Source organism: Podarcis cretensis (genome assembly GCF_951804945.1).
Source record: "Podarcis cretensis genome assembly, chromosome: 13".
In the NCBI taxonomy this organism is placed as follows: Eukaryota; Metazoa; Chordata; class Lepidosauria; order Squamata; family Lacertidae; genus Podarcis; species Podarcis cretensis.
Genome location: NC_137182.1, coordinates 8,775,778 through 8,803,563, shown reverse-complemented (window position 1 = coordinate 8,803,563; position 27,786 = coordinate 8,775,778). Strand labels below are relative to the sequence as shown.

The 27,786-nt window shown below is 41.5% G+C and overlaps 1 protein-coding gene across 2 annotated transcripts; it reads left to right on the top strand.

The window, feature by feature from the left end:
• CENPC (centromere protein C) lies at positions 1-27,786 on the top strand (the record flags this gene model as incomplete). Of its 2 annotated transcripts, XM_079949417.1 has the most annotated exons (17): positions 1-77; positions 3,808-3,854; positions 4,228-4,295; positions 5,941-6,035; positions 6,912-7,011; positions 9,153-9,282; positions 9,579-9,770; positions 10,799-12,139; positions 12,964-13,034; positions 14,102-14,167; positions 15,101-15,205; positions 18,209-18,298; positions 19,136-19,225; positions 20,029-20,183; positions 22,252-22,342; positions 24,180-24,252; positions 27,641-27,786. In XM_079949417.1, exons 1-17 carry the CDS (start codon positions 66-68, stop codon positions 27,654-27,656), a joined length of 2,742 nt encoding a protein of 913 aa, XP_079805543.1. In that variant the 5' UTR covers positions 1-65. The 2 variants fall into 2 exon arrangements, with proteins under 2 accessions (XP_079805543.1, XP_079805544.1); XM_079949418.1 differs by lacking the exon at positions 27,641-27,786 and having other exon boundaries at positions 24,180-24,256.

Genomic DNA, 27,786 nt, shown 5'->3' with positions numbered 1-27,786 from the left:
GGAGAGGAAAAGTCCCGCGCGGCGGAGGCGGCCCCTCCCCTCCCGGCTGCCCGAACGTCGCCGCCATGCACTCCCTGGTAAGACGGGGGGGGGGGGGCGGTGAGGGGGAAGAGAGAGGGGGAGGGGTGGGAAATGGGGGGCAGGGAGGGGGGTAACATGGGCGCGGCGGGGAGGGGGGCATCTGTCTCCCCCCCCTCAAAAAATCAAGGAAATAATTAGAAATCAATACTCTCGTGAGGCGATTTCGCTCGTGACAGCCTTCAGTTTCGCCTCAGTTTCTTTCTTTTTTTTAAAAAAAAATAATATTTATTAAGTTTTAACAAAAAAGAAAGAAAAGGGGTTACAAAACAGTAAAGGAAAACACAGGGAAATCCAAAATCCAACATAAAAAGAAGAAAGAAAAAATAAGAATCCCTCTTTCTGGTATCTTACCACTCATTAAAACTTATTTTCATGACTTCCTCACACCTCCCTTTTTTGTATTCCATTTTTTGTTAAATAATATTTATTAAGTTTTAACAAAAAAAGAAAGAAAAGGGGTTACAAAACAGTAAAGGAAAACACAGGGAAATCCAAAATCCAACATAAAAAGATGAAAGAAAAAATAAGAATCCCTCTTTCTAGTATCTTACCACTCATTAAAACTTATTTTCATGACTTCCTCACACCTCCCTTTTTTGTATTCCATTTTTTTTTTTGAAATAAGATTTATTAAGTTTTAACAAAAAAAGAAAGAAAAGGGGTTACAAAACAGTAAAGGAAAAACACAGGGAAATCCAAAATCCAACATAAAAAGAAGAAAGAAAAAATAAGAATCCCTCTTTCTAGTATCTTACCACTCATTAAAACTTATTTTCATGACCTCCCTTTTTTGTATTCCATTTTTTTTTTGAAATAATATTTATTAAGTTTTAACAAAAAAGAAAGAAAAGGGGTTACAAAACAGTAAAGGAAAACACAGGGAAATCCAAAATCCAACATAAAAAGAAGAAAGAAAAAATAAGAATCCCTCTTTCTAGTATCTTACCACTCATTAAAACTTATTTTCATGACCTCCCTTTTTCGTATTCCATTTTTTAAAAAAATAATATTTATTAAGTTTTAACAAAAAAGAAAGAAAAGGGGTTACAAAACAGTAAAGAAAAACACAGGGAAATCCAAAATCCAACATAAAAAGAAGAAAGAAAAAATAAGAATCCCTCTTTCTAGTATCTTACCACTCATTAAAACTTATTCCTCACACCTCCCTTTTTTGTATTCCATTTTTTTTGAAATAATATTTATTAAGTTTTAACAAAAAAGAAAGAAAAGGGGTTACAAAACAGTAAAGAAAAACACAGGGAAATCCAAAATCCAACATAAAAAGAAGAAAGAAAAAAATAAGAATCCCTCTTTCTAGTATCTTACCACTCATTAAAACTTATTTTCATGACTTCCTCACACCTCCCTTTTTTGTATTCCATTTTTTTTTTGAAATAATATTTATTAAGTTTTAACAAAAAAAAAAAGAAAAGGGGTTACAAAACAGTAAAGGAAAACACAGGGAAATCCAAAATCCAACATAAACAGAAGAAAGCAAAAATAAGAATCCCTCTTTCTTGTATCTTACCACTCATTAAAACTTATTTTCATGACTTCCTCACATCTCCCTTTTTTGTATTCCTTTTTTTTTTTTTGAAATAATATTTATTAAGTTTTAACAAAAAAGAAAGAAAAGGGGTTACAAAACAGTAAAGGAAAACACAGGGAAATCCAAAATCCAACATAAAAAGAAGAAAGAAAAAAATAAGAATCCCTCTTTCTAGTATCTTACCACTCATTAAAACTTATTTTCATGACTTCCTCACACCTCCCTTTTTTGTATTCCTTTTTTTTTTTGAAATAATATTTATTAAGTTTTAACAAAAAAAGAAAGAAAAGGGGTTACAAAACAGTAAAGGAAAACACAGGGAAATCCAAAATCCAACATAAAAAGAAGAAAGAAAAAATAAGAATCCCTCTTTCTAGTATCTTACCACTCATTAAAACTTATTTTCATGACTTCCTCACACCTCCCTTTTTTGTATTCCATTTTTTTTTTTGAAATAATATTTATTAAGTTTTAACAAAAAAAGAAAAGGGGGTTACAAAACAGTAAAGAAACACACAGGAAAATCCAAAATCCAAAATTAAACATAAAAAGAAGAAAGAAAAAGAGTTTCGCCTCAGTTTCGCCCCTCGTTTCTCCCGTCGTTCGACTGGATTCGAACCGTAAAAGTTCGCTTGACGTAACATGGAGCTAACTAACCTATCGCGGTTTCTTTCTTTTTTGGGGCCTGCCAGTGTTTACTAGGATGTCCTGACTTCACTATGGATATCTATCACCCCTACCCCCCTTTTTCTTTTATTATTATTATTATTATTATTATTATTATTATTAAACTGTGGGTCGTCTCGTTCGCATTTTGGGCAGAATGATTCCGGCTCCAACGTTTTCTTTCTGCGACCTGAGCAGATTTAGTTGCAGGAAACTTGGAAGGGAAGCCGCTCTTTGAAAAAGGAACAAACATGGATTTTGGTCGTGTTTACATTTTTAAAAACAGCCACCAATATGGACAGGTGGCATAAAATAGCAAGTGTCCCTGAGATGGTTCATATATATATATATATATATATATGTGTGTGTGTGTGTGTGTGTGTGTGTGTGTGTAATGAACATTTTGTCAATAATTGTATAACAAAAAGGTTTAGTAGTGGTAGTAACATCATAGACATTTAGTATCAGTTTCGTGGTGTCATTATTTAGTAAATTTGTACTAGATCTAGTACTAAATGCAAGGTGCATCTGGAAAAAGCTCTGTGTTCGTTTACTGTCTCATCTGATTTTTCTCCTGAAATATTTACATCGGAGATGTAACAACCCACCTCATCCGCATAGAGGATGATGCCCACTTCCGAGAGTTTGTATTCTTTTGACTACATGGTGTTGCCTCATCCTGAAGTTCCAGTCGCATAATATATAATAAAATGGATAGCAGACATCCAAACCTGGTTCTGCTTGCCAGATTAAATGTCTTAGAAGATTTACCATCAATTGAAAGTATACCAGCTGAGTAAGATTACAGTGGTACCTCGGGTTAAGTACTTAATTCGTTCTGGAGGTCCGTTCTTAACCTGAAGCACCACTTTAGCTAATGGGGCCTCCTGCGGTCGCACCGCCGGAGCACGATTTCTGTTCTCATCCTGAAGCAAAGTTCTTAACCTGAAGCACTATTTCTGGGTTAGCGGAGTCTGTAACCTGAAGCATATGTAACCTGAAGCGTATGTAACCCGAGGTACCACTGTATAATGTATGCTAAAACATCTTTCTGCCGGAGGCAGAGCAGGAAATAAAAAGCTCGTCCCTGAGACAATATATTTAGTACCCTAGGTGAGTCAAGTTATTTTGGCACCTGACGGAGAACATCCTACAAGTGCCTCCCTTCTCCCGTGAAGTGAAAATACAACAATAATTAAAGAAATACAGTAACAACTTGCTGCCTTTTCATGACACTCTAGCTGCCAGAGGCAGCTGCCTAACGGCAAGTCCTATCACTCTTCAAATACAGGACAGCTTTTTCAAACTGTTCATTACTGAATGTATAATTTTACTTCTTCTGTTGAAGCTGGCTCTTCCTTCACTATGATTCTCCAAACTTCTGCTGTTTGTGTGCAGCCTTGAGTTGCCTTGATTATGTTTTGTATAGCTTCGTGGCATATGATTACTGCAATAAATATTGTCATTTTCAAGAAGCATATTCATAAGAATTATTTCTTTTTTGTCATCAGAATCACTTAAAAGATAACTACAGAGCAAGATACTGCAGCAAACAACGGTAATTAACTTTTGTTTATTAAACTTCTATTATTCTGAAGCAATCAAAAATGTGGATAGCTTTCAATATTTAAGTGTGTCTCATATGTCAGTATTTCATATCAGCCAGGATCAAAAGAACTGTGCTACTAATTCCACACACCTAAGAAATTTGATGATTGAGCTTGTGTTTCTTGAACATATCCCTACTCCTAATGAATAGTAAACCACTTTTCAAATAGAGTTCAATCATTGCATATCCCATCATGAAATCAAATCACTGTTGTTTGACTGCTTTGTATAATGCAGCATTATCAATATGCTGAGAAGGCAATATCTGCAGGTTGGAATAATTTTTGAAGTCACTCATATCATTTGTCTTTCCCTCCTGCCAGTGCAAATAAAGTTCCTGATATACAGCAAGGAGAAAATGTATTGAAATATATACAAGACTGCTTTACATGTAAGTTACCTGTTTTGTGAATCGTTTACAATGCAGTATGCAATATGTGAACTGTTCTGAAAAAAATAGTTTGATCATGATTCCACAAATTGTGGATTGGGATTGGTAGTGAACCATTCTTTTCGTGTCAGCTATAAAGTTCAATCCCACTACAATAAAGCTTGCCACAGTTTCTGAACCTATCAGATTCTGTAGTCAGAACCACGGGCCAAATCCACAAATTCTTCACATCTTGTTTGTACCAGAACGTATAAATGCGCTGTGTTTTAAAAGCTGTTTTTAAAGGGCTGTTTTAAAGGGCTACAGTAGTTTAAATTCCTGCCCATGTGCCACAAAAGTGAAAAAGAATTCCACATTTCCAAGAACAATAAGATTTATGGTGCCTTAAAGATTGCAGGATGTAGGCAATCTCATAGGCAACTCACTTGGTTCGTTAAAAAATAAATAAATCTTAAATGCTAAATTAAATACAGGTAGTGAACGTTTTGAGTGGGGTTTGTGTTCCTGATCCCCACATGTGTCAGCAGAGTGCATGTAAGCCCACTACGCCCCTATTACACCCCTTTCTGGCCACTTCCAGCGTTGGCACGATGCACACATCAATTGGATGTGCCTGAAACGGCTGTTGCCTGTATAACCAAAGGCAAAAGAGGATGTGCTTGTAGTGGTGTAGGAAGACATGAATTGGGAGCCTCTCTGAGCTTTCTAGATCAGTTTCTCTCTGATACTTGTTAAGGTTCTACTACTATTGTTCAGATGTCACAGTAAGCTATGTGTGATGGGATGATGAGCTGCTTGTGCATAAAGCTTAGTTCCTCAGAGTTTGCTCAACTTAGCAAGGCTCTGTTTTTAGCAGAGCCCTTAAGCATGGCTCCCTCAGTCGCTGGCAGAATCCGACAGTGGGCGTTTACGGAATCTACTCCAGCATAAAAACTCCTTGACGGAAACGCGTCGTCTAGATTCTCGGCGCGACAGTTTCCGGCGAGGAGTGGGTGTACCTATGGGAGGACCTGAGACTTCTCCGCTGTTATCGCTGGAAGACTCCCTGAGCTATTCCTTCGTCTCTCTCTCTCCCTGATCTCCCACTCTCCCCCTGCTGCTGCCTTCCGCCGCTGCTGAGTCTCTCCTGACTTCTGAGAGCTCCTCCACCGCCTGTCTTTCCGATGGCAGTTCCCTGACACTATGGCTTAGAGAAACATGAATAAGTGTGTTCTCATGGACTCATGCTTCCTTCTCCCTCTTTCAGCATGGCCAGAAAAATAAATTTGGAAGCTCTTGCTTTTAATTACCCATGATTTATCATGTCATCAACTAATTCATGGTCTGTAAAAAGCTGCTCCCTGCTGCTGTGCTAAGAGCCCAGTCCTAGGGAGAATGAGATGTACCCAAACCCATTAAATCGGGGGGCTTGCTGAGCTCTGTGTAGAATTGTCCCACAAGCTTCATGCCACACAGTCGTATTCCTCTTGAGGAATCTTACTCGTTATATTTTCCACTCCTGGCAGGTTGGCAAACACAATTTTGAATCCCTCAAAAATGGCATTTTGACTTAGGATATTTGTGCCCTTTCTAGCTAAAAGAACCAACGAGCGGGTACTACTAGATTTTTCTACTTAACCATTCCCCCCCCCCCAAATCTCTTTAGCTTGTGCAGAGGAAAATACAGTATGCTCCCCAAGCATATCATGTTGCTCATCCCCTTGCTCAGACTTCAGTCAAACTCTATCTCATGGGAGAAAGGTAAGCTGTTTCTCTGTTTAATATGGTTTTTTTGTGAATGTCCATGTATCCATGTATCCATGTATGTTATGTCACTTAACATATCCAGTCACGTTTGGTCAGCTGAAGTTGATTCGATTGAAAAAGTGACACTTCTGTTATGCTGCTGGTTTAAAATTCTCTTTTTCTTTGTTAACCCGTGTTATTCTGACATGGACATGGTGTTATTGGTGGTTTATTTTATAACATTACCCCCTTAAGCCCATATAAGCTAATCTAAGAGCCCATATGAGCTAATCTGAGGGAAAAGTGATCTGCAGACCAGAGCCACGGCTGCCTTGAAAAGAAAATCCTAGCTGCTGTTCTGCTCTGTTGGATTTGTAACATCTTTAATGGTTGCTAATAGACAGAAGCTAAATTCAGACAAAACTGTGGGTGAACCGTTGACCGAGTGTTGGTATCATGATATTGGTTTCACAGTTTTTGACCTGGCAGTATGTTGCGACTTATGATATATGTGTGTGCGCTATGCCTGACACAAAAAAGATAAGAAATGTGGCAATAGATGACTCTTTTAGAGTTCCACAACTCAGAAGGTGCTCTTGCTAGTGATCTCTACTACCTCCGTAACTTACCACGTTGGTTAGACTCATGAAAAATTGGGACAGCTCCATGACTACTGCAGGAGCCATGAGCTCCTTGAGCTGTTCACAACAGTGTAGCCTCAACATGGATGTTCACACTGTGTGTGTTTTCTCCTGTATTAAGATTGATATTGTATAAGATAGCCAGCATAGGCAGCTCAATTCTCAGAAACAACATTTTATTTGTGAAGCTTGTTTTTATTGTGTTTATTAACAGTGTATTTTTCTATTATGTTGCCCTTTTGATTGTCAGGAAGAACAGATAGAGCCAGAACCAAATAAGATTAGCTATGTGCAGAATGTATTTAATACCAACATCTTACCATCAGAAGAAGAAAATGACAGGATTTCAGGTGGGCAGCATGATTTTTCAACTGGTAGTCATTTGGGTGAGGATATTAAAACATCGGTCTTTTGTACGTTAATGCTACCAAAATGTACTGAAGTACAAAAAAATTGAAATTAAACATAGATCATTTCCAGATAATTTGAAAAGTGAACGTAGCAGTTCCGATCTCCACTTTGTTTCCATTCCCCATGTAAGAAGTGAGGGAAGTGGAAGAGAGGTGAGTTTTATTATAAAAAAATGTAGGGGTAGCACATTTCAGTCCAAAATTTCTGGGGGCAAGGAGGTGGGAGGGGAGCTAAAGAACAGAACTAAATGGAAATGGAGCACATAGAAACCACATGAAATTTTGCTTTTCAAAATGGCATGGGGGCGGGAGGTGGAGGACAGATTGAACAGAATAGCCCACTTGAGTACAAATGTTCAGGTCTGAAGTTCCAGTTCACACTAAATACCTTATTCCATATGTGTGTGTAATTTTGGAAATCCTTCAGCCGTTCATTATAGAGCTTACATAGGGGCCATGTGTGAACTGAGTTACTCCATAACTACAAAATAGCCTTTCTTTGGGGTTTCACCTGAAGTCTGAGCATCTATATGAGAAGGTCCAACCTTTCCTGTATAAACCTGGAATCTGTCTGAGGTGATGATCGGGGGGGGGGGGGGGGGCTGCCACATTTGGAGGTTAGGTGGCTCGCTGCAAGAGACAGGTCTTCTCTGCTGCTTCTTTTTCGGTTTCTATTGATGTTGGCCTATCTGTTTCTAGTCTGAGATTTGTTTTGATATTTCATCTTTGCACTATCTTAAAAATGAAAGATAACATGCCCTCAAGCCATGTAGATAGAAAATCTTTATTGAAATATTCCAAACTTAATTGGAAAACAACACAAAATGCAGTGGTACCTTGGTTCTCAAATGGCTTAGTTGTCAAACAAAATAGCTCCCGAACGCCGCAAACCCGGAAGTAAGTGTTCCGGTTTGTGAACGTTTTTCGACGCAGCTTCTGCTTGAGTGCAGGAAGCTCCTGCAGCCAATTGGAAGCCGCGCCTTGGTTTGCAAACGGTTTCAGGAGTTGAATGGGCTCCGGGAAGGGATGAAGTTCAAGAACCAAGCTACCACTGTAGCTACTTTGATTACTTGAGGCATATTTTCCTGAAAAGGAAAAAAAAATGTAACCTGTTCTCAGATGTGGCCAGCTAGGTGCAGCGCCTTTCACCCCAGTGAAACTTCACTTGATCTAAACAGTAACTCCCTAGTTGCTCCCCCATTGCCTATTTGGCTATTCAAAGTTCCCGCCAACTCTGGCATCCTCTTTCTCATAGTGCAGAGACTTTATACCACCCACCACTCAAAAGATGACAGAGCTCATCTGTCAACAGCATCACCTTCTCTCTTCAGGGCATGCAGAAGCCTCAGTGATGTTTTGAAATAAGATGAGCCTGCCCTTCTGAAGCACACCCCCTCAAAAGGTGGTGGAAAGGTGGGAATAATCAGTGGTATACTTTTGGTTAAGTGAGACCATTTTAATCATCATTGCAGCTTTAGCTTTTAAATGTTTCAATATACACTTTTCTCTTGGAGGAGAGCAGGAGAATACAAATCCATTTTAAAAAAAAATGTAGTTACAACGAACATCCTTTAAAAATCAATAATGAAAAATGTCTGGGCAGGCAATGTTTGGCTGATAATAAAAAAAAGGTAAAGGTACCCCTGCCCGTACGGGCCAGTCTTGACAGACTCTAGGGTTGTGCGCTCATCTCACTCTATAGGCCGGGAGCCAGCGCTGCCCGCAGACACTTCCGGGTCACGTGGCCAGCGTGACAAGCTGCATCTGGCGAGCCAGCGCAGCACACGGAACGCCGTTTACCTTCCCGCTGGTAAGCGGTCCCTATTTATCTACTTGCACCCGGGGGTGCTTTCGAACTGCTAGGTTGGCAGGTGCTGGGACCGAACGACGGGAGCGCACCCCGCCGCGGGGATTCGAACCACCGACCATGCGATCAGCAAGTCCTAGGCACTGAGGTTTTACCCACAGCGCCACCCACGTCCCTTGGCTGATAATAGTGTGGAATAAAAATAGTTCTTAGGTCAGAAATAGTAACAGTTATCACTATTCTGTTTATTTGGTTTGTTCCACCGTTAAAACAGATGTGGCAACGTTAAAAGGTGCTGAAACACCAAGCAGTGAGCATGTGGATTCCATAGATGAGGATGTCCCGGTGATGTTCGGAATACCTGCTTTCCTGAATGAGGACAAAGAGAAATCTCATACGGAAATGTAAGCTCTGATGAAAGTGAAATATTGTGCAGCAATATTTATGTTCCCACTTAACATCACACTGATGAGTAAACAAATGGCCAACTTCTATAGTAATTGAAGGCATACATGTTTGGACTGGCTTGGAAGAAGGACTTGGTTTTGTCTGAAATGGTGCACTGGGTTTCAGAGGTTGTTTCAGAGTATTGAGATAAACCTGGAAAACCAAAATATCAGCGTGGCTTAATTCACCCCCCAAATTTGGTTGCATTTTTATTTTTATTTATTGGATTTATATCTTACCTTTCCTCCCAAAGGAGCCCAAGGTGGCATGAAGAGGCACCTGATAAAGATTTACAGAGCAGCACAGATGCTAGAGAATCTGAGGAGCATCATGCAAGGAAAGAAACAAAGGAGCTTTCAGCATGTTTTGCTATCTCTTCCTGTCAAAAGAAAATACCAGAGCCTGTAGCATCATTAGACGCCATGACAAGATCTTCTAAAGAACGGTGAGATAAGTTTTGTACTGGAAGCATAATATCACTGTATTTTAGTTTTGTGTAAGGTGTTTGAGCATTTGTAATTTGAAACATAGGCACCGAATTATGTTGGCATCCGTCTGTCTCTGGAAACAATGGAGTGTGCCTCTGGGGGTGAAGTTAAATCACTGAGTTAACAGGAGTGAAGTGATGTCCCTGGGGCACAAGCCTGGACATTGTGTATGCTGCCCAAACAACAAGACCTGCCCCTCCGGCCTCATTTATTTATTTATTGATGGAATCCCTTATATGGGATTTTGTATATAAATTTTCCCTCGGCTCTTTTTGCTGGCCCATGTAGGACCAGCATGGATAGTTGGCCCCGGTAAATATTTGACGTTTTCTGTCCTTATGGCTTTGATCTATGGGTACCACTAAAGCAAGGCTGCATTTTAAGATGCATTTTAAACTGTATTCTAACTTATATTTTAATCAACTGGGGTTTTTTGTGGTTTTTTTTGTTTGTTTTTTAAATGTTTTTACTGTATTTATATGGCCACCCTGAGCCTGGTCTTGGCCGGGGAGGGCGTGGTATGAATACAGTAAAAAATTATTATTATTATGCCAAGGAGTAAGACATGAAATGGGCTTTCTGGGAAATCTATAAGCTGTAAGTCTTAACCAGTCAGAAAGCAGATGGAAGGAAGGAGGAAGTGGGAGAGAGGGAAAAATGAATGTTTTGAAATCCCGACGCAAGAGTTCTCATGGCCGGCAATTTCCTTCCCTTATTGGGGATATATATATATATATATATATATATATATATGCAGAAACTTTTTAAAACTTGAAGCAGATCAGAAGCCAGGGTACCTGATTTGTGGACCTAAACCTTTTGAAGTTTACTTAGAATAATACAACATGAAATGGTTACTGATTTGGGTGTATTCTCAAAACAGAAGCATCTCTGAGAATAACATTTGGGGTATGTGGGGTTGTTTTGCTTTCTTTCTTGCTGTTGCTGATATGTAAGCAATCAAGCACCTACCTTTCCTTCCCAGAAATACAGCCAGTATAGAGCCAGAAGACGAGTGCGAGTTTGTTATAGAGGAATCATTTGGATTGAGTTCTACATCCTGGATTTCAACATCCCCAAGGAACAAAAAGCAACAGAAAGTCAACTTAATATCTGCATCGTCTGAAGGGAAAAAAAGAGCTAAGCAGCAGAGTGTCAGAAGACAAAATAAAAGGGCATCAGAGAATCTTGTTACACCAGCACCAATAAAGCAAAGCAAACCGAAGTTAATTAACGCTGCTGAAAGAACTGTTAACGGAATGCAGAATGTTTCAAGGACTAATGAAAGAATCACTGTGGAAGGCGACCGCTCGCCGCTAACTGTAAATACCATCCAACAAGTAAGAAAGCAAACACTTTCCAAAGGTGAGACATCTGTCGGTATATGCGATGAGGATTGCCAAGTGTCTGCAAGTGGAAGCCACGCAGGGGACCTTCTTTTCTTACAGGAGCAGGACCACGATTTTTCATTGCAGCCACAGGCCATCGTAAGTACAACCCAGAAGTCATCCCAGTGTAAGCGATCTATGAAGCAGAGCTGCTCAAAAGTTAAGCCTTTGGTGGTATCGCGTGATGAAGGCTGCCAAGATTCCTCAAGTCCTGTAGAGGTGCACTCGGAACGGATTCATTCTTCAGGCCACGATGTTTTGAAAGCCCCATCATCTGCGATAAGTACAGGTGAGCAATTACCTTGCAGTAAAAAACCTATGAAACAAATACATTCAAAAAGGAAGCCATCGGTAGAAATTCACGAAGATTTTAGGCAAGAATGCACACCTGCAGCTGTGTCCCCACAGAGGCGTCAAAAGTCTATAGACGCTGAGGTTCCTGCTCCTGTTCGGGGGCGGAAATTATCAAAGCGCAAGCAGTCCATTACACATACAGACCTAAGGTTGTCACGCAGCAAATCAGCTAAGAGGCGAAAGCCTAAAAGAACGCTGTCTCAAAAAGACTTGGAAACCCCAATGAGTATTGTTAAAAGACCTAGAAGGAAAAATAAGGTGCTGGTTTCGAGTGATAGCTCTGAAAGCGAGCATGGAGGAGAAGAACAGTGTGGTGAAGAGGGTGAAGCCACTGGAGGAAGTAAGAGGGTGCCGGTTTCAGAGCAGATATCAGAAAACGAGAGTTCTGAAGGGGGTGGAAGCCCCTGTGAACCAATAAGCAAACCAAGGAAGACTTTGCCACGGGAATTAAGACCGACTTCCTTAGCAAGTGCTCAAGAAAGTGGAATTGTCTTCTACCAAGAGGATTATTCTGAACAGTATGTGTCAGAAAAAATATTAAATACTTCTATGGAACGAAAAAACAGCAATACACATTCCTTGCAGTAAGTGCTTTAATCCATTTATGTTGCATGTTACTTTGACTCCAGGGGTGTATAAATATTAAATCAATACAATGGGCCCTTCACTTAGGCGTAATTTACTAATCAATCATGACCTTAGGTGCATGGCCCAAAAATGAATAAAATAAGTAAATTGGGGGGGGGGGGGGTGAGGGTGGTGGAACCTGCCACAGAAAGAGCTTTTAAGTCCTTTGCCTCACTTACCCGGGTTCTGGGATGCTCGCAGAGCCTTCGTGCCTCCTTCCTAGAGGCCAGTAAAAAAAGTGTTACCTTTCTTACCTGGCTTTGGGAAGGTGGCGCAAGGGCTCTGGGAGTGAATCTGGTAAGCAAGGTGGAGGGCAAGGCCAGCTTCAGACAAGTGAGGGTGGTCACGTAGGGTTTTTTTTGGAGGGGGGACGGTCCTGGCTTTATTCAGTTTTGCCTTTGCTCATAGAACCCACTATATGTTCTTGCTGCAGTTGATGGCGTGTAGTACATGGGTTGTGTTTCTTCCTTTGCTCCTAACCTAGAATTTTATAACCATATCCAAATCAGAGTTTCAGTCCTGTAGTTCATCCTTGATGCCTTAGGCCATGTTTAAGGTTATGGAAAGCAATAGAATTGAACCTAGGGGAAAGTTAAATACAAGTCCACTCTAATACTCTTGATAAGTTAACCATTTCTCGTTGCCTGTCACCTTTTTTTCTATGAAACGCTTCTTTTTTCTACATACAATTTCTTTTAGTATGGTACTTTTAATTTGCATGGATAAATTGTTTTGATTTTTTTGCTCTCTAAGGTTTTTATCATTGTTCTTTTATTTTAAGTGGCCCTGTTTCTAAAATTAAAACTTCTTCAAAACATCATATTGCTGTTAACAGGGAGGATTCAGCATCAGGTATGGCTTATTAATTGGTCTGGTATGCTCTTTGAGTTCCTTTTACTGTATATCTATGTATGTAATTGTAAAGAGACACATACATGTATGTATTCTGTGCCAGTAAATGGCGCTTGCGTCCTTCAAGCAATAACTGCTTGTTCCTTGATGAAGCAGTCACAGGCCTAATCCTGAAGAGGCAATTGAACTACCACAGCCCTAACATTGTGTTTCATGTTTGGCTTCGCTTGCTTTGTGCTGGCCTTCACTGTGAGGTAAATGTTAGCCTCTCCTCTGAGCATTCAGTACAAAGTTTTCCAACTTCCAGTGTTTTCTTGCAGTCAGTGTGACTTGGGCTAAATGTATGCCAAGTCCCAGCTTTTGGGGAGGTTGTGGAAGAACTTTTAATCATGACACCCTCTTTAAAACCGTCTATTTTCCGATAATCTGGACCTCTTGGACTAAACATGTGCCAAATATCAAGGCTATAACACACTGAAAAGTACTCACATAGTTTTGGTGCCCCTTTGAATGAGTCGGTCATTGAAACCCAGGGCATCATGTAGAGCAAGTGGGGCTGATCAGGTCCTCTTCAAATGTTATACAAAAATTCCTGTCATTACTGTCTGGGACCAATGGGAGCCGTAACTCAAGGACATATGGAGAGCACCACACTGACTACCCGCATGTAGAAAAATATGTAAATCAGTGGTTAGCATTGATTTGTCAATCAGTGGTTAGCCAACATGTGGTTAGCACACTGGTTAAAGATGGACCAGAAGATCAGGTAGATCCACAATTGGTTGGAAAATGAGTCAAACTGCGCTCACCAATGGTTCCTACAGGGCTCTGTTCTGAGCCTGCTACTCTTTAATATTTTCATCAGTAATAAAAGGGTAGAAATTCTACTCCAGTGGATGGCTCAAAGCTGGGAGGTAAAACTGACTGATTTTACTGTGTTCTGTTGTGGGTTTGATTATGATTTTATTGTTCTATGGTTCTTTCAGTTAATTTGTGTTACCCCTCTGCTGATTGGAGGGAGGGGTGGGATATTAAAAATACTTACTCATTTGTATTTTACTATTTAGATGAATCTGAAGACTTGGAAGAGGAGGAAGGTGTAACTTATTTAAATGCACTGAAGCGCAAAATGAGTAAGATTTCTTTCTTTTAAATGAAGACTGCATCAAATGAACTCTGATCTCTCTGTCTGCAAGATGGCATGTTAAGAAGGCATATTGCCAGTCTTAGAACTGGGGAGATATATATATAGAGAGAGAGAGAGAGAGAGCATGCATGCATTTATTCTGAATTGGTGCCAGTGATGGCTGCTGTGGCAGTTCACTTAGTCAAACAGCATGAGGACACTGTCCTAGTGTCCTGTGTCTCACACAGAGGGCTGGGACCCACCAGTGGGCCTTAGACTGCCTTCAGGTTGCCTCATGCCGCCTCACTTTCCTTGGTTGGGCCAACGCCAGTACCAGCATCTCACTGCATGCTGACTAAAGGTCGTCAGGAGACAGAAATGGTGAGAGGTGTCAGTTCTCTGCAGGCAAAGGGCCAGAGAAGATGTTTCCACCTGCCACCTACTTCTAGATGGCTCTGCTCTTTTAAAGTTAGGCCCACCTAATCACCGTTAAGGAACACATGAGAGGACAGTGCAAATACTGATTGAACTCTGTAAAAATTGGTTAATACAATATGGGGTGGGAGGAACTCTCCCCACAATTGTGTAGTGGCTGTAGTTTTCGACCTTTGAGTGTGCAGATATCATTTAAACTGCTGGTTCATAAAGTCTGCTAGCTGACCTTGACTCTCACAGCCTCTCTAGCCTATTGCAAAGTTTAAAGTGGGACTGGAGGCAGATATACTGATCCAAATTCCATGGGTGGGGGGGGGAGGGAGGAAGAAAAACAAATAATAATTTTCTAACACTGCATTAAACTGCATCTATTATTTTAAGCTGCAGGATTATAAAGTGTGTGGCAGGTCCAAACATTATTTTCATCCTTGTATGTGTGTTTTTGTTCCGCTTCTGGTTTTTACCCAACCTAAATCTGCTTCTCATTACCTGTCTTGTTCATTAGTATTGCCTTCCAACACGCCCAATATTCGCCGGACCAAAAGAATGCGTCTTAAACCATTGGAGTACTGGCGAGGAGAACGTGTGAAATACAAGATGAGACCTTCAGGTGTGAGGTTCTATACAAAGCTCATATATGTTAACTGGTTGTGGCAAATGCAATGCAGCCCTATGTGGTTGTTGGGGAATGCTTTAAAAGTAAAAGTCAGCTCAGTGTAAAAAATAAATATATATTTTGTCATGCATGGCATTGTAATTTTTTTTTATCTCATTTCTATAGCTCTATATATTAGTGGTTTCCCTTGTGTCAGGAAGGGTGGTGGAGAATGTTTTAGCTCTGCCCCCTCTGTTACCTCACCATGCCCATTCTTGTTGCCATGCACATATTGGAAGGCAGACTTATCTGCAGCAGGGAGCCTGCAGGGCTCATGTAGTTTCTCTGTGTTATTTAGGACCCTGGTGATAGAGGCTTTTTAAATGGTGTGGTAGCCTGCAGGTGGCACTGTGATCTAAACCACTGAGCCTTTTGGACTTGCAGATCAGAAGGTCGGCAGTTCGAATCCACGCAACGGGATTCCAGCTCCTGCCAACCTAGCAATTTGAAAGCATACCAGTGCGAGTAGATAAATAGGTACCGCTGTGGTGGGAAGGTAAACTCTGTGTCCGTGTGCTGTAGCACTCGTCACGGTGTCCCGTTGCATCAGAAGCGGTTTAGTCATGCTTGCCACATGACCCCCTCAGCCTGAAAGCGAGATGAGCGCTGCACCCCATAGTCAAATCTGACTGGGCTTAACTGCCCAGAGGTCCTTTGCCTTTTAGCCTGCAGGACCACATCAGGCTCCCCGCTGCAGATACTTGCCTTCCAACATTTGGAAGGTGGCAGGGGCACCACTTTTTTTATTTCCCCTTTATTGAGTGTTCCTCTCATGTTGCTTGCAATTGAAAACCATGTGGACTTTGAGTGCTTTGTAGCATTCTTCAGCATGTATACCAGTGCTCTTTAAATACCATATTTTTCGCTCTATAAGACGCACTTCCCCCTCCTAAAAAGTAAGGGGAAACGTGTGTGTGCGTCTTATGAAACGAATGCAGGCTCCATGGCTTCAGCGAAAGCTTCGCGTTGCTTTCACTGAAGCTAGGAGAGCAAGAGGGGTCGGCTTCAGGGATGGCTGCCCGAAGCCTCTGGAGCACAGTGGGAGCTCCCGCACTGACCCCTCTTGCTCTCCTGGCTTCGCTTTGCTGGAGAGGCGCTGCACAGCTTTCCCTCTCTGTGCAGTGCCCCTTTAGCGAAGCAGGAGGAGAAATGGAAGGGGCTCCATTTCTCCTGCCGCTTCGCTGAAGGGGCGCTGCGCAGAGAGAGGGAATATTTTTTTTCTTGTTCGTCCCCTCTAAAACTAGGTGCGTCTTATGGTCGGGTGCGTCCTATAGAGCGAAAAATATGGTATGTTGAACTCTGGCCACTTTTGCACTTGCTCTATTGCCCTGACCCTCCCAATATATTGGGAGATATCTCTTGAGCAGGCATATACACAAAATGCCGCTACAGCTTTCATTTCTGCACAAGAATAAAGTCTCAAGCTGTTTCTTCTCAGCTTGGTAAAGAGAGAGTTAACAGCAGGCATGCAGCTCTCACTCTTTAGATAAGCCAGAATTTATGAACATATTTTTAACCCACAAGCATAATTTCAAGATCTCATTTTATTCCAAAGAAAGTATATAGCTTAATTAGCAATTTAGGTTTTGGTAACATGTCTGTGTAGTTCCTACAAAGAGTACTAGTTTATGTTTGATCTTATTTCTATTATCAGTTGTCAATATTATTTTTACTTTGATGATAGTGTTTTTAATCAAAATTATTGTGAATGTAATCAAAAATGAATGCAGTAGCTAATAAAGCTAACATAAAAGAGTGGCGGTAATGATTAAAAAATCTGTGCGCCTCCTGCTTCAAGAAGAAAATTCTTATTTGTAGAAGGGAGCTAGAATGGGAAACTAACACATTAAAGTAAAATGGAGTCTGACCACAGGAGTGTCAAATGTGGAATTCTCAGACAGCGCTGAGTTTGCCACAAGTAGGAGTCATTTGAAATCCAGAAAACCACCCCATAAACTTCTTCTCTTGCCCAATATCAGTTTGAGAGGTATGATCAAGGAATTGTGAAATAGAATCCTAGGAAGAGGCACTTAGTACTGAACTGTGTTTCTTGTAAGACATCCTTACATCTTGTAAGTTGGTCCCTTACCTTTCCCGCCCCGACCTGGCCACAGTGATCCATGCGACGGTCATCTCCAGGCTTGACTACTGTAATTTGCTCTACACGGAGCTGCCCTTGAAGCTGTTTCAGAAACTCCAGCGGGTGCAGAATGCTGCAGCGAGGCTCCTCACGGGGTCTCTGCCATGGGAGCATATTCACCCAGTGCTTTTCAAGCTGCACTGGCTCCCGGTGGAGTACAGGGTCAGATTTAAGGTGCTGGTTTTGACCTTTAAATCCCTTCACGGCCCAGGACCCTCGTACCTACAAGACCCCCTCTCCCGGTATACCCCATGGAGAGCCTCAAGGTCCGTAAATAGCAACACCCTAGTGGTCCTGGGCCCTAAGGAAGTTAGATTAGCCTCAACCAGAGCCGGGGCCTTTTCAACACTGGCTCCGGTCTGGTGGAACATTCTGTCTCATGAGACCAGGGCCCTGCGGGATCTGATTTCTTTCCGCAGGGCCTGTAAGACAGAGTTGTTCTGCCTGGCCTTTGGCTTGGAGCCTATTTGATTCCCTCCCTCTCTTTTTTCTTTTCCTTCTCCTGCAATGAGGCTACATTTTAATATTTTAATGATTCAGTATTTTAATGCTGTATTTTAATTTTGTTTTTAAGTTGTAATCATTCAACTTGTTTTTATTATTGCTTGTAAGCCGCTCTGAGCCCGGCTTTGGCTGGGGAGGGCGGGGTATAAATAAAAATTATTATTATTATCCTAATGGGAGACCGCTTTCTTCATTGGACTTGATAAGAATTAATCTGCTAGTGGTTCACCAGTTATTCCATCATCCCATGATTCACACAAAAATAACCTAAGCTGGTTATGAGAAATGATTCCTAAAATTAATTGTTATTTCAGGTGGCTTTGTAGTCGATGGGGTAATATCACCTGAACAGAGAGAACCCAGGAAACGAAAACCTAAAAGGACAATACCTCTTCTGGAGTTTGGTATGATAATCACTTACATATGTATATGGGGGGCACTGGGAAAAAAACCCCAAGTATTCTTCATTAGATAGCAAAGGTTCAAATGCTACTTTTAGTATTAACATCTTACTGTATAGTATACTGTGTGCTCAAATGACCTTGTTGGTCCTGACCTTGCAACACACTTTCCTTTTTCTAAAGAAAACTTCCAAAGGATAAATACTGCACATCACATGCTAACTGGTGTTCTTAATTAGAATATGGATGTAATTTTTACTTTGGCAGATAAAGATAGCTGTGAAACCTCTTCTCTACTAATAGTAAAGATTAATCAAAGGAGTCACTCTCTAGGCCCTGAGCTTTCTTGAGTTGACCAGAGCAAAGGCCTTAACAGTATTATGAACTTACTTGAGTCAACCTGCAGTAAATTCACAGCCCTTCACTGTCTAAGATCTGCTTTCAGTGACCCACAAATAAGTTTGCCAGTTCCAAGCATATTTCTTAATCATAGGATCTGCCTCAGTCCAAAATATGAAGTTGGTGGGGGCACATCTCTTAACTTTTTGCTGGGCTTTGGCAGAGGTAAACAGCCTCACTGCTTTCAAGTAGTTTCTAAGCTCTGCACAAGTACTCCTGATCAGAAAAGGAGCAGTGACTTAGACAAACTGCAGTTAGAGGAGGATTTCATGAGACTTGCAAAGAACACTTACAACCTGCGTGGACTTAATCCTGAAGACTATTTATTCCAAAAGCTCACATCTAGAAGTGTAGTCAGGTTGACTGAATTATCCAGCCCTGCCTCTTGGGTAACCACTATATGACCTGGGATCCAATTCTGTTTGTACTTCTGTTTTGCAGACGTACCCGACGACTCAACTGTTTCCTTAAAAAGTCTTTCTCAGCCAGCTGTTGTGTTTGATAAAGATACCAATAAAGAGGTTCTTCTAGGTGAGTAATATGACACAGGTTTAAAGGTATGAATAGCAAGTATATTGAAAACTTGCTCTGTGGCCGTTTCAAGAACCATGATCTGCATATACTCCCCCCCCCTCCCCATGCAGAGCTGCTTGTATCATTCCTTTGCTTTTCATATTTCACTTTTTGAATACAGTATACTTACCTTAAATATTACAACTCTCTGATTTTGCCAGAGCACAATTCAAAGTGCTGGTGTTGACCTTTAAAGCCCTAAATGGCCTCGGCCCAGTATACCTGAAGGAGCGTCTCCACCCCCATCGTTCTGCCCGGACGCTGAGGTCCAGCGCCGAGGGCCTTCTGGCGGTTCCCTCATTGCGAGAAGCAAAGCTACAGGGAACCAGGCAGAGGGCCTTCTCGGTAGTGGCACCCGCCCTGTGGAACGCCCTCCCATCAGATGTCAAAGCGATAAATAACTACCTGACATTCAGAAGACATTTTAAGGCAGCCCTGTTCAGGGAAGTTTTTAATCTGTGATATTTTACTGTATTTTTGGTTTCTATGGAAGCCGCCCAGAGTGGCTGGGGAAGCCCAGCCAGATGGGCGGGGTACAAATAAATTATTATTATTATTATTATTATTATTATTATTATTATTATTAACTGCAATGCAAACTTTTAGTGCGCCGCAGAATTTTGCATGATTACCTTTTGATGAAGTAAGCAGGTTTTTGCATACGACTAAGATAGCACATATTATATTGCAGTGTACATTATCTGACCTTGTCATCTCCTATGAATATTAAGTCATGTATTTATGTTCCGGTTTTGTTACAGACTGTGTGAGCAGGAGTAATTCACATTTGCTTTTCATCAATGATGAGACGGTGTCCATATACAAACAGCTGAATACCCCTTTCTTTTCTGCCGGCAAACTGATACTAAAGCCATTAAAAGAAAAGGGATTTCAGTATTCCCACACAGATACACTGGTGAGTATACCAGAAATTGTATATGTTTCTGCATCATGGAATTGTTAAGTTCTCACGTTTTTCCTATGTATGCTATCATATTGGTATTTTACCAGTTTTGTTAATATTCCCTCTTGTGAGATGGAGCAACTGTTTTTTCTCAGTTGTCAATCTACATCAAGCATGTCCAAAGTCTTTCGGGGGCCTAATTCGGCCTGCTGGTCGGTTCAGTCTGGCTCCTGTGGCTGTTTATTTCCTGGAGCAATTTTTTTTTTAAAAAAACCTCAACAACTTCAGTCCTAAAAAAAGGTTAACAACTTTGGTTGGCCCTCACGGCCCTTCACTTTATCAAATCTGGCCCTCTTTGGAAAAAAGTTTGGACACCACTGATCTACATGACATGTGCATTTCTGTGGTCAAGTATCTCAAGGCTCTGCAGGGCAAAGAATGTGCTGCGACACTTGTATGTATTATGAAATCTTAAATGATTAAACAATCCTATAAGCCCCAAAACACCTGCTTACTGAGGAGGCTGCCCATTATATTTTTGCTGATCCTACTGCAAACACAACAGAATTAACATACCTTGGAGGAGGCTGCTTGCCGCATCTCTGCATGAGTCATTGCTTTGGGCTTCCAGTCAGGAGGCATGTTTGATCTAAACAGCGAGTTTCATGGAAAAAAGAATTGGGCTTTTAATGAAATCGGGAAATAATGTGCCTCAGAAGTTTGAGATACCCTGACAAAGGGTATCGATTTCCTGTGTTGATCCACCATCCATTCAGCTGAATGCAGAACGGTGGAATCTTTTTCTTTTAATTTTTATCTAGTCCGAGTGCCCATCACTTTTAAACAGAAAACAGATTGTCACTGGAATTTACAGGCTAGTCACAGTCAACGTTTTACAGTTGAAATCTGAAATGCATTTGCAAAAATTCTATGGCTGACATCTAGTGACGTCTGACTGCTTGTGCAGCAGAAATCCACCTGTGCATTGGGATTTCTGGTTTCTCTTTTTTTGCCCTTCCTGCCCCCCATGTGCCCCACAAATCTCCAGAGGATCCCTCAATCCTCTGAAACAGGTATTTGGTTGTGCAGGGCTCTGGGGGCGGGAAGCAGAAAAATTACAAGTCCCATTTTTGAATGGGTTCTTGCTCATGCTACATTGAATCTTGCACTATGCCTTACATATGATACAAGATGGAAAATATATTTTTTAATTTGTGAAAACTAGAACTCTGCATTTTAGTTTGTTGTTGTTGTATCACATGTAACAGTTACACAATTACAGGGGGGAAAAAAACAACTGCAAACAATCAGAGTCACTTCAGAGTACACCAACAGAACTTTGTCAGTGTATATGTGCCAAAACCATCACAATCTTAAGAAACACAAAAATAATACATTTTAGTTCTAAGATTGCTAGTTCAAGATGTTCTGTTAAGAAGTACGTAAGAACACTGCTAAGTCAGATGGCTTCCTGTGGTAGACCCCCACTTTTTTTTTATGCAACAAGGAAAATTATTGGAGCAGTTTCCGGATGGGTTTGTGGCAGAGATAACTCTGCCCCCTCACCTCTTTCATTAACAAGGCAAAAATGACTGTACATGTTAATGAATCCATCACACTCTTTGCAATGCATGGTGTATTTACTCTTTGCTTTCCCATCGCCATAAGCTTCTGCTGCTGAGTTAATAATTCATTACTTTATGGATTTCCCCTTTGAAGCAAGGGCAGCTTGCTTTTTCGTTAAAAGAAAACGTATTTTCTCTCATAATGCAATGCCAGCAGGTAAAGCTGTACAGAGATTGGATTACCTCCCCAGTGTATTGATTCTGTGCCGAGTAGTGGCAGTGGAAAGGTCTGTCGTAGGAAATTGCTCAGGATATTGGTTCCCTTCAACCACCCACCCCTTCAGTAGCGCCCAGGCATTCACAGCACCAAAAGTATCCAAAACCATTGTTTGGGTGGATAAACTGTTGTGCTTTTAAAAGCTGGATCTACTTGCTTTTAACAGCCTGATGATACTTTATTTATACAAGTTTTAAGATGAAAAGTGAAGTAACGTTTATGGCTTTCCTTTCTGAAGGTTTTTCACATTTCTTGTGGAAAGCTCCTTTTGATGCTGTATGACCAGTATTACCGTCTGACTGCCGGAGACTATTTTTTTATCCCGCCGGGTAAGTGTACCGATCATCTGCCAAATAATGAGCGTTTTCGAGAGGGGGAAGGGCTAAGGTGAAGATGAATGCAGAAGGGGGAGAATAAGTGTCTGGAAGGAGATGATCCTGTTTTCTTGAGCAATGTTGGGGCATACGTTGTGTCTGGCTCAGTGGCAGAGGAACCCTCTCCGGCACCCGGGGCAGGACGCCAAGGGGCGGGGCGAACCGCCCGGTGGCACATATGCAACGTCTTTATGGAGTGCGCATGTGCAGCATTCTGTATAGAGTGTGCATGTACAGCAGCCCGTACGGTCACCATGTGAGTGGCAGCCCATATGGATGTTGCACAAGCAGCGCCCATACTGACTGCGTGCCCCCTCAGCCGCCCTACAGCTGGAGGGAGGTAGGGGCCATCTTGTCACACCTCCCCCCCCCCCCGAGTGGCACCTGGGGCGGCCCTCCCCCCACTTCGTATGCCCCTGGTCTGACTGCATGACTAAGGGGCACTTGACGTGTTCCTCTGAAGAAACAAGAGAGGAATCGAGAGTAGTTCGGCATTTCTTCCTGCTATTCCTTCTGGGCCTTCTGCAAAGCATAGAGCAACATTGGGTGTCCCTGCACTGGAAGAATGCACCTTTCCTTTACCTCTTTGCACAACACCTGGAAGGAGACCAGAGGAAGAATCAGCCGTGTTTCGTCTCCTGCCACTTTTGAGAAGCCTCCCCATCATTCCCATTTTGCTGCCTCTCTGCCTTTTGGAGGAGAAGTAAGGCAGTCAGCTGTGAAGCATCTAACCAGATGAGAAGACCTTGCCGCTCATATCCCAAGCTGTTGTTTAAACTGGGTTGATGTAGCCCTTTTGGGAGGCTGTGAGAGCAGCAGGTGTGGGGTTAGCTATTTTTACAATTAATGCTGACACTTTTGCAATTGATTATTTGAATTCAGTATAAAATGTTCTGCACTTGGATACAATGGAGGAAGTGGTACTTAGGAAACATAGTTTTGTATTTTTATGTTGGGAACCACCTTGTGATCTTTGGATGAAGGGTAGTATAGGTAAAGGGACCCCTGACCATTAGGTCCAGTCGTGGCCGACTCTGGGATTGCGGCACTTATCTCGCTTTATTGGCCAAGGGAGCCGGCGTACAGCTTCCAGGTCATGTGGCCAGCATGATTAAGCCGCTTCTGGCGAACCAGAGCAGTGTACGGAAACACCGTTTACCTTCCCGCCAGAGCAGTACCTATTTATCTACTTGCACTTTGACGTGCTTTCGAACTGCTAGGTTGGCAGGAGCCAGGACCGAGCAACGGGAGCTCACCCCGTCATGGGGATTCAATCTGCCAACCTTCTGATCGGCAAGCCCTAGGCTCTGTGGTTTAACCCACAGCACCGCCCGCATCCCTGAAGGGCAGTATGCAGATTTAATAAATAATAATAGTAATAATAAATTGAGTAAAATGACTTATATCCAAAGAACTGTGTGTGGAGCTCTAGTCACATAATAGGTCCCCTTCCCACTCACTCCATTCCCACTGTAGCCCCTAATGTGCCAATCAGAATGAAATGTAATTTGGTAAGGCACAGGGAAGTGTTTGGCAAAAATGGGGGTGCAGGTGGGGGGGATCAAGAGCCCTTGTATTTGTACTAGATCTTTTTTAATTTGACCCAAAGACTTCTCCAGTGTTCTTTAAGCTTTGGACAGCACACTGTTAAAGTGGTGATATTTAGGAAGCAGGTCCATTACAATGCATGCCCCACCAATATCCAACTATAAGTGAAATGAAAACCATCTGATTTTTGCATTTATAAAATGGTAGACTTGTCCTATAATGGAATCACTCTGTTTAATTGTAGGGAACGTGTACAACCTACGTAATCTCTTGAATAAAGAATGTGTTGTCCTCTTCACTCAAATGAAAGGAAGCAGGTAAGAAAAATGTAGAGTTTCCTTGGGTTCTTTAATCTTTTCACACCCACTCTGAGTCTCCACTGAGGATAAAATGAGGCATGCCCTCCCTTACTATTTTGCTTCTTTAAAGAAAACCCTGGCACTGGGAGACTTATGAAAAGTTAAACGGATAAAAGGTTTTATTTTAAGAACAAAATTGGTAAAACAAAAGAAGTGTCAGGAGATAGAATTATTTCAAGAAACAGTAAACACACTTACGCGTATATATGGCATTCAGTGGATGTTGCAGGCTTCTAAACAAGAGGGTAAACATGTAGCTTATATTTCCTTCAGTTCTTTGAAGTAAACATTGAGGTATTAAAGCTTAAGCCAGAGCTTTCAAAACTGTCGCGACACGTTACTGTGTTGGCTGCAGTGTGTAGGTGTGTCACATGAATGCTCCCTGTGCTCCTCCCGGGGCTGGAAAAGAGTTAGTTTAACCTCCAATTTGCTAGTAAAACTGAATTACCGTGTCGCGAAATGATGCATGTCCAAAAATTTTGTCACCAACTTGAAAAGTTTGGGAAGCTCTGACTTAAGTCTTAATACTTGGGTTCTGAGGCAAGGCTGTTCCTTTTGTCAGTTTCCCAACCTATAAATCTCACTGCCGAGACCAGGGGATCACCACACCCCTCTTAAATTATTTTGGGTTTATATCTGAAGTTTATATCTGAAGTTCTGTTCCCTGTTTACCGAACTGAGACCCAAGTAGAGTCTTCCCTCACAGCTCCACTTCTCCTGTCTCAAATTCAGCTACCTATTTCTCACTTGTCTGCATACTCTCAAAATAATAATAATAATAATAATAATAATAATAATAATAATAATAATACATAATTTTATTTATACCCCGTCCAGAGCCGGGCTCAGGGCGGCTAACACCAATAAAATAAAATCACAATAAAAACATTATAGGGGGAAAAGAGAGGGATAAAAAAAACCACAATTTAAAATACAGGTTAAAATGCAATTTAAAACGCAGCCTCATTTTAAAATAGCTGATAAATCAAGACCATAAGGGGAGGGAAACATAAGGGTCAGACCGAGTCCAAACCAAAGGCCAGGCGGAACAGCTTTGTCTTGCAGACCCTGCGGAAAGATGTCAAAAGACACTAATCTCTTTCTCTGGCTGTAGACCTTTCCCCTGGGGTGGATGTTACACACACAGCTCAGGGGCTAAACTTTTGTCCAGCTGAATGCCAGGAGCCCAGTTCTCAACTGCTTTTCTTTCTCTCTCACTGAGTGCTGTCTTTCACCGCCTTCTGGCTAGCTGTCCCCGCAGTTAGCGAGGTTGCAGTTCAGCACTCTGTCAGCTACACCGCTCTGGCAGAAATCCACTGCGCTGCACCACCAGACTCAGGTCTGCCCGTGCTTTCCGTCACAGACACATATGTCACCTTGAGGTCCTTGGAGGAAATTTGAGAAATACAGTGGTGCCTCGCAAGACGAAATTAATCCATTCCACGAGTCTCTTCATCTAGCGGTTTTTTCGTCTTGCGAAGCAAGCCCATTGACGGCTTAGCGCTATTAGCGGCTTTTAGCGGCTTAGCGGATAAGCAGATAAGCGGCTTAGCGGCTTAGAAAAAGGGGGGAAAAGGAAAAAAAACCCGCAGGAACTCGCAAGACATTTTCGTCTAGCGAAGCAAGCCCATAGGAAATTCATTTTGTGAAGCACCTCCAAAATGGAAAACCCTTTCGTCTAGCGGGTTTTCCGTCTTCCGTGGCATTCGTCTTGCGGGGCACCACTGTAAATCAGTATTGCTAGAAACTCTTCAAAGATGCACCAGCAGGTGGAGCCAATAAGCCGAAAAACTTAAAGCTCCTTCCATTTAGTGGCAGGATCAGATTAACAAAAGCTGCTTGTAGGGCCTTTAGACTCATCCTGCTTGCGTGAATATTAATTGGGGCTGGGTTAATGAGTGGAATGACTGGATGGTGGTAAACTATTCATTTATTTTATTTTTCTGTGCTCTTTCCATGCTTTGACAGGTGCAAAGAGTGGCTTACGGTTAAGCCTTCTAGATAAGCAATCCTGATACAGCAGGATTGCAATTTACACAGGTTTTACTTGCTCAATCATAGCATTATGAGGATGGCCCCCTAATAAACAAACAAACAGACAGACAGACAGACAGACAGACAGACAGAAAGGAAGTCCTTGCCTACCCTTGGGGAAGCCCCCCAAACTCTTGTGCAACTGTCCCAGAGCTTGCCAAGCAAGGCAAAGGACTTTAAAGCTCTTTCTGTGAAGGGTTTTCCCACTGGAGAAAGTGCTTTAAAGCACTCTGCCTTGTTTCCTGGGCTCTGGGAGGGTTGCAAGAGATCTCGGACAGCCCCGATCTTGCAAGAGCTCAAGACAGGGGTGGCTCCAGGGGCTGTTCTGACTTTGCATGATTTTCCCTTGATGTGCCATTACTGGGAATTTAGCCCTCGCAAAAGTTGCAACCGCACTGAATCCTGTTCATCAGTTGGCACCAAGCAGACTGGAATAGCTGAGGTTCACTGAACTAAAAAGGAAGAGGGAAACACTTGTTGCTGTTTTTTTTTGCTGAGAGTTATATTTAAATACAACATGCATGAAAACAGTGGGGAAGACCATTAGAAATTTGTCAGAAGTCTTTTTTTATTTAAGTGTTTATTTAAGTATTAATTAGGAAGATTAAGTTTTTTTTATGCACATAAATCAGCTTTTTCTTCTTTTATTTTTTCTTAATTTTTTTAAATTTAATTTTCTTTTTGTAGTATTGTATATGTGTGTAATTTAAATTAATAAAGATTATTTTAAAAAGAAAAAAGAAAACCGTGGGGAAGAGAGTGTTGGCAAACTGGCATGGGCAAATAAGAGAGGGTTTAGAGTTTTTTAAAAACAGCGGCAACAACAATTCCTTCTGTCTTTTATATTTTCCTTTAGCAATGAGCAGAGAGGAGGGAAAGGGCCAGCGAAGCTGATAATATAGCTTTTTTTCCAGATGTTTTGTGACCTATATGGTCTTACTGGAAAGCAGCTTGTAAATTGCAATTAAAATAATAATAATTAATAATAATAAACTACATGTGAACGCACTGAGAAAATGAAAGAGAATGTCTCCATTTTTTTAATACAAGCAAGTGAAACAGTAGTGAATTACTAGTTTGTGCATCTTCCCTGGTTTAAAATTAAGAGAATTTCTTACCATCTGTTGCATGTCAACAAAACATTTCCACCCAAATAGTAATCATTGCGTGGCTATATTGACTACAGATGTTCTTTTAGTTAGTAACTTAACATAATGTTATAAATCGCCCTGTAGCCAAGTGATTTTGGGGGGTTGTGGCATAGTTGGAAAATAAAGCTCTGTAGAAGATTTGTAATTTTGTTTCATTTCAGGTCCGAAAATTCATGAAGCCTACCCTTGTATCAACATTTCTTGGAGCAACTTAAAGATCGTCTCATGTGGGGAAGGTGGAACCGTCCTAGCTTGCAGCATTCCAGGCTTGCAGGACAACAAAATTAAAGATATTTTTGTAGCTTGA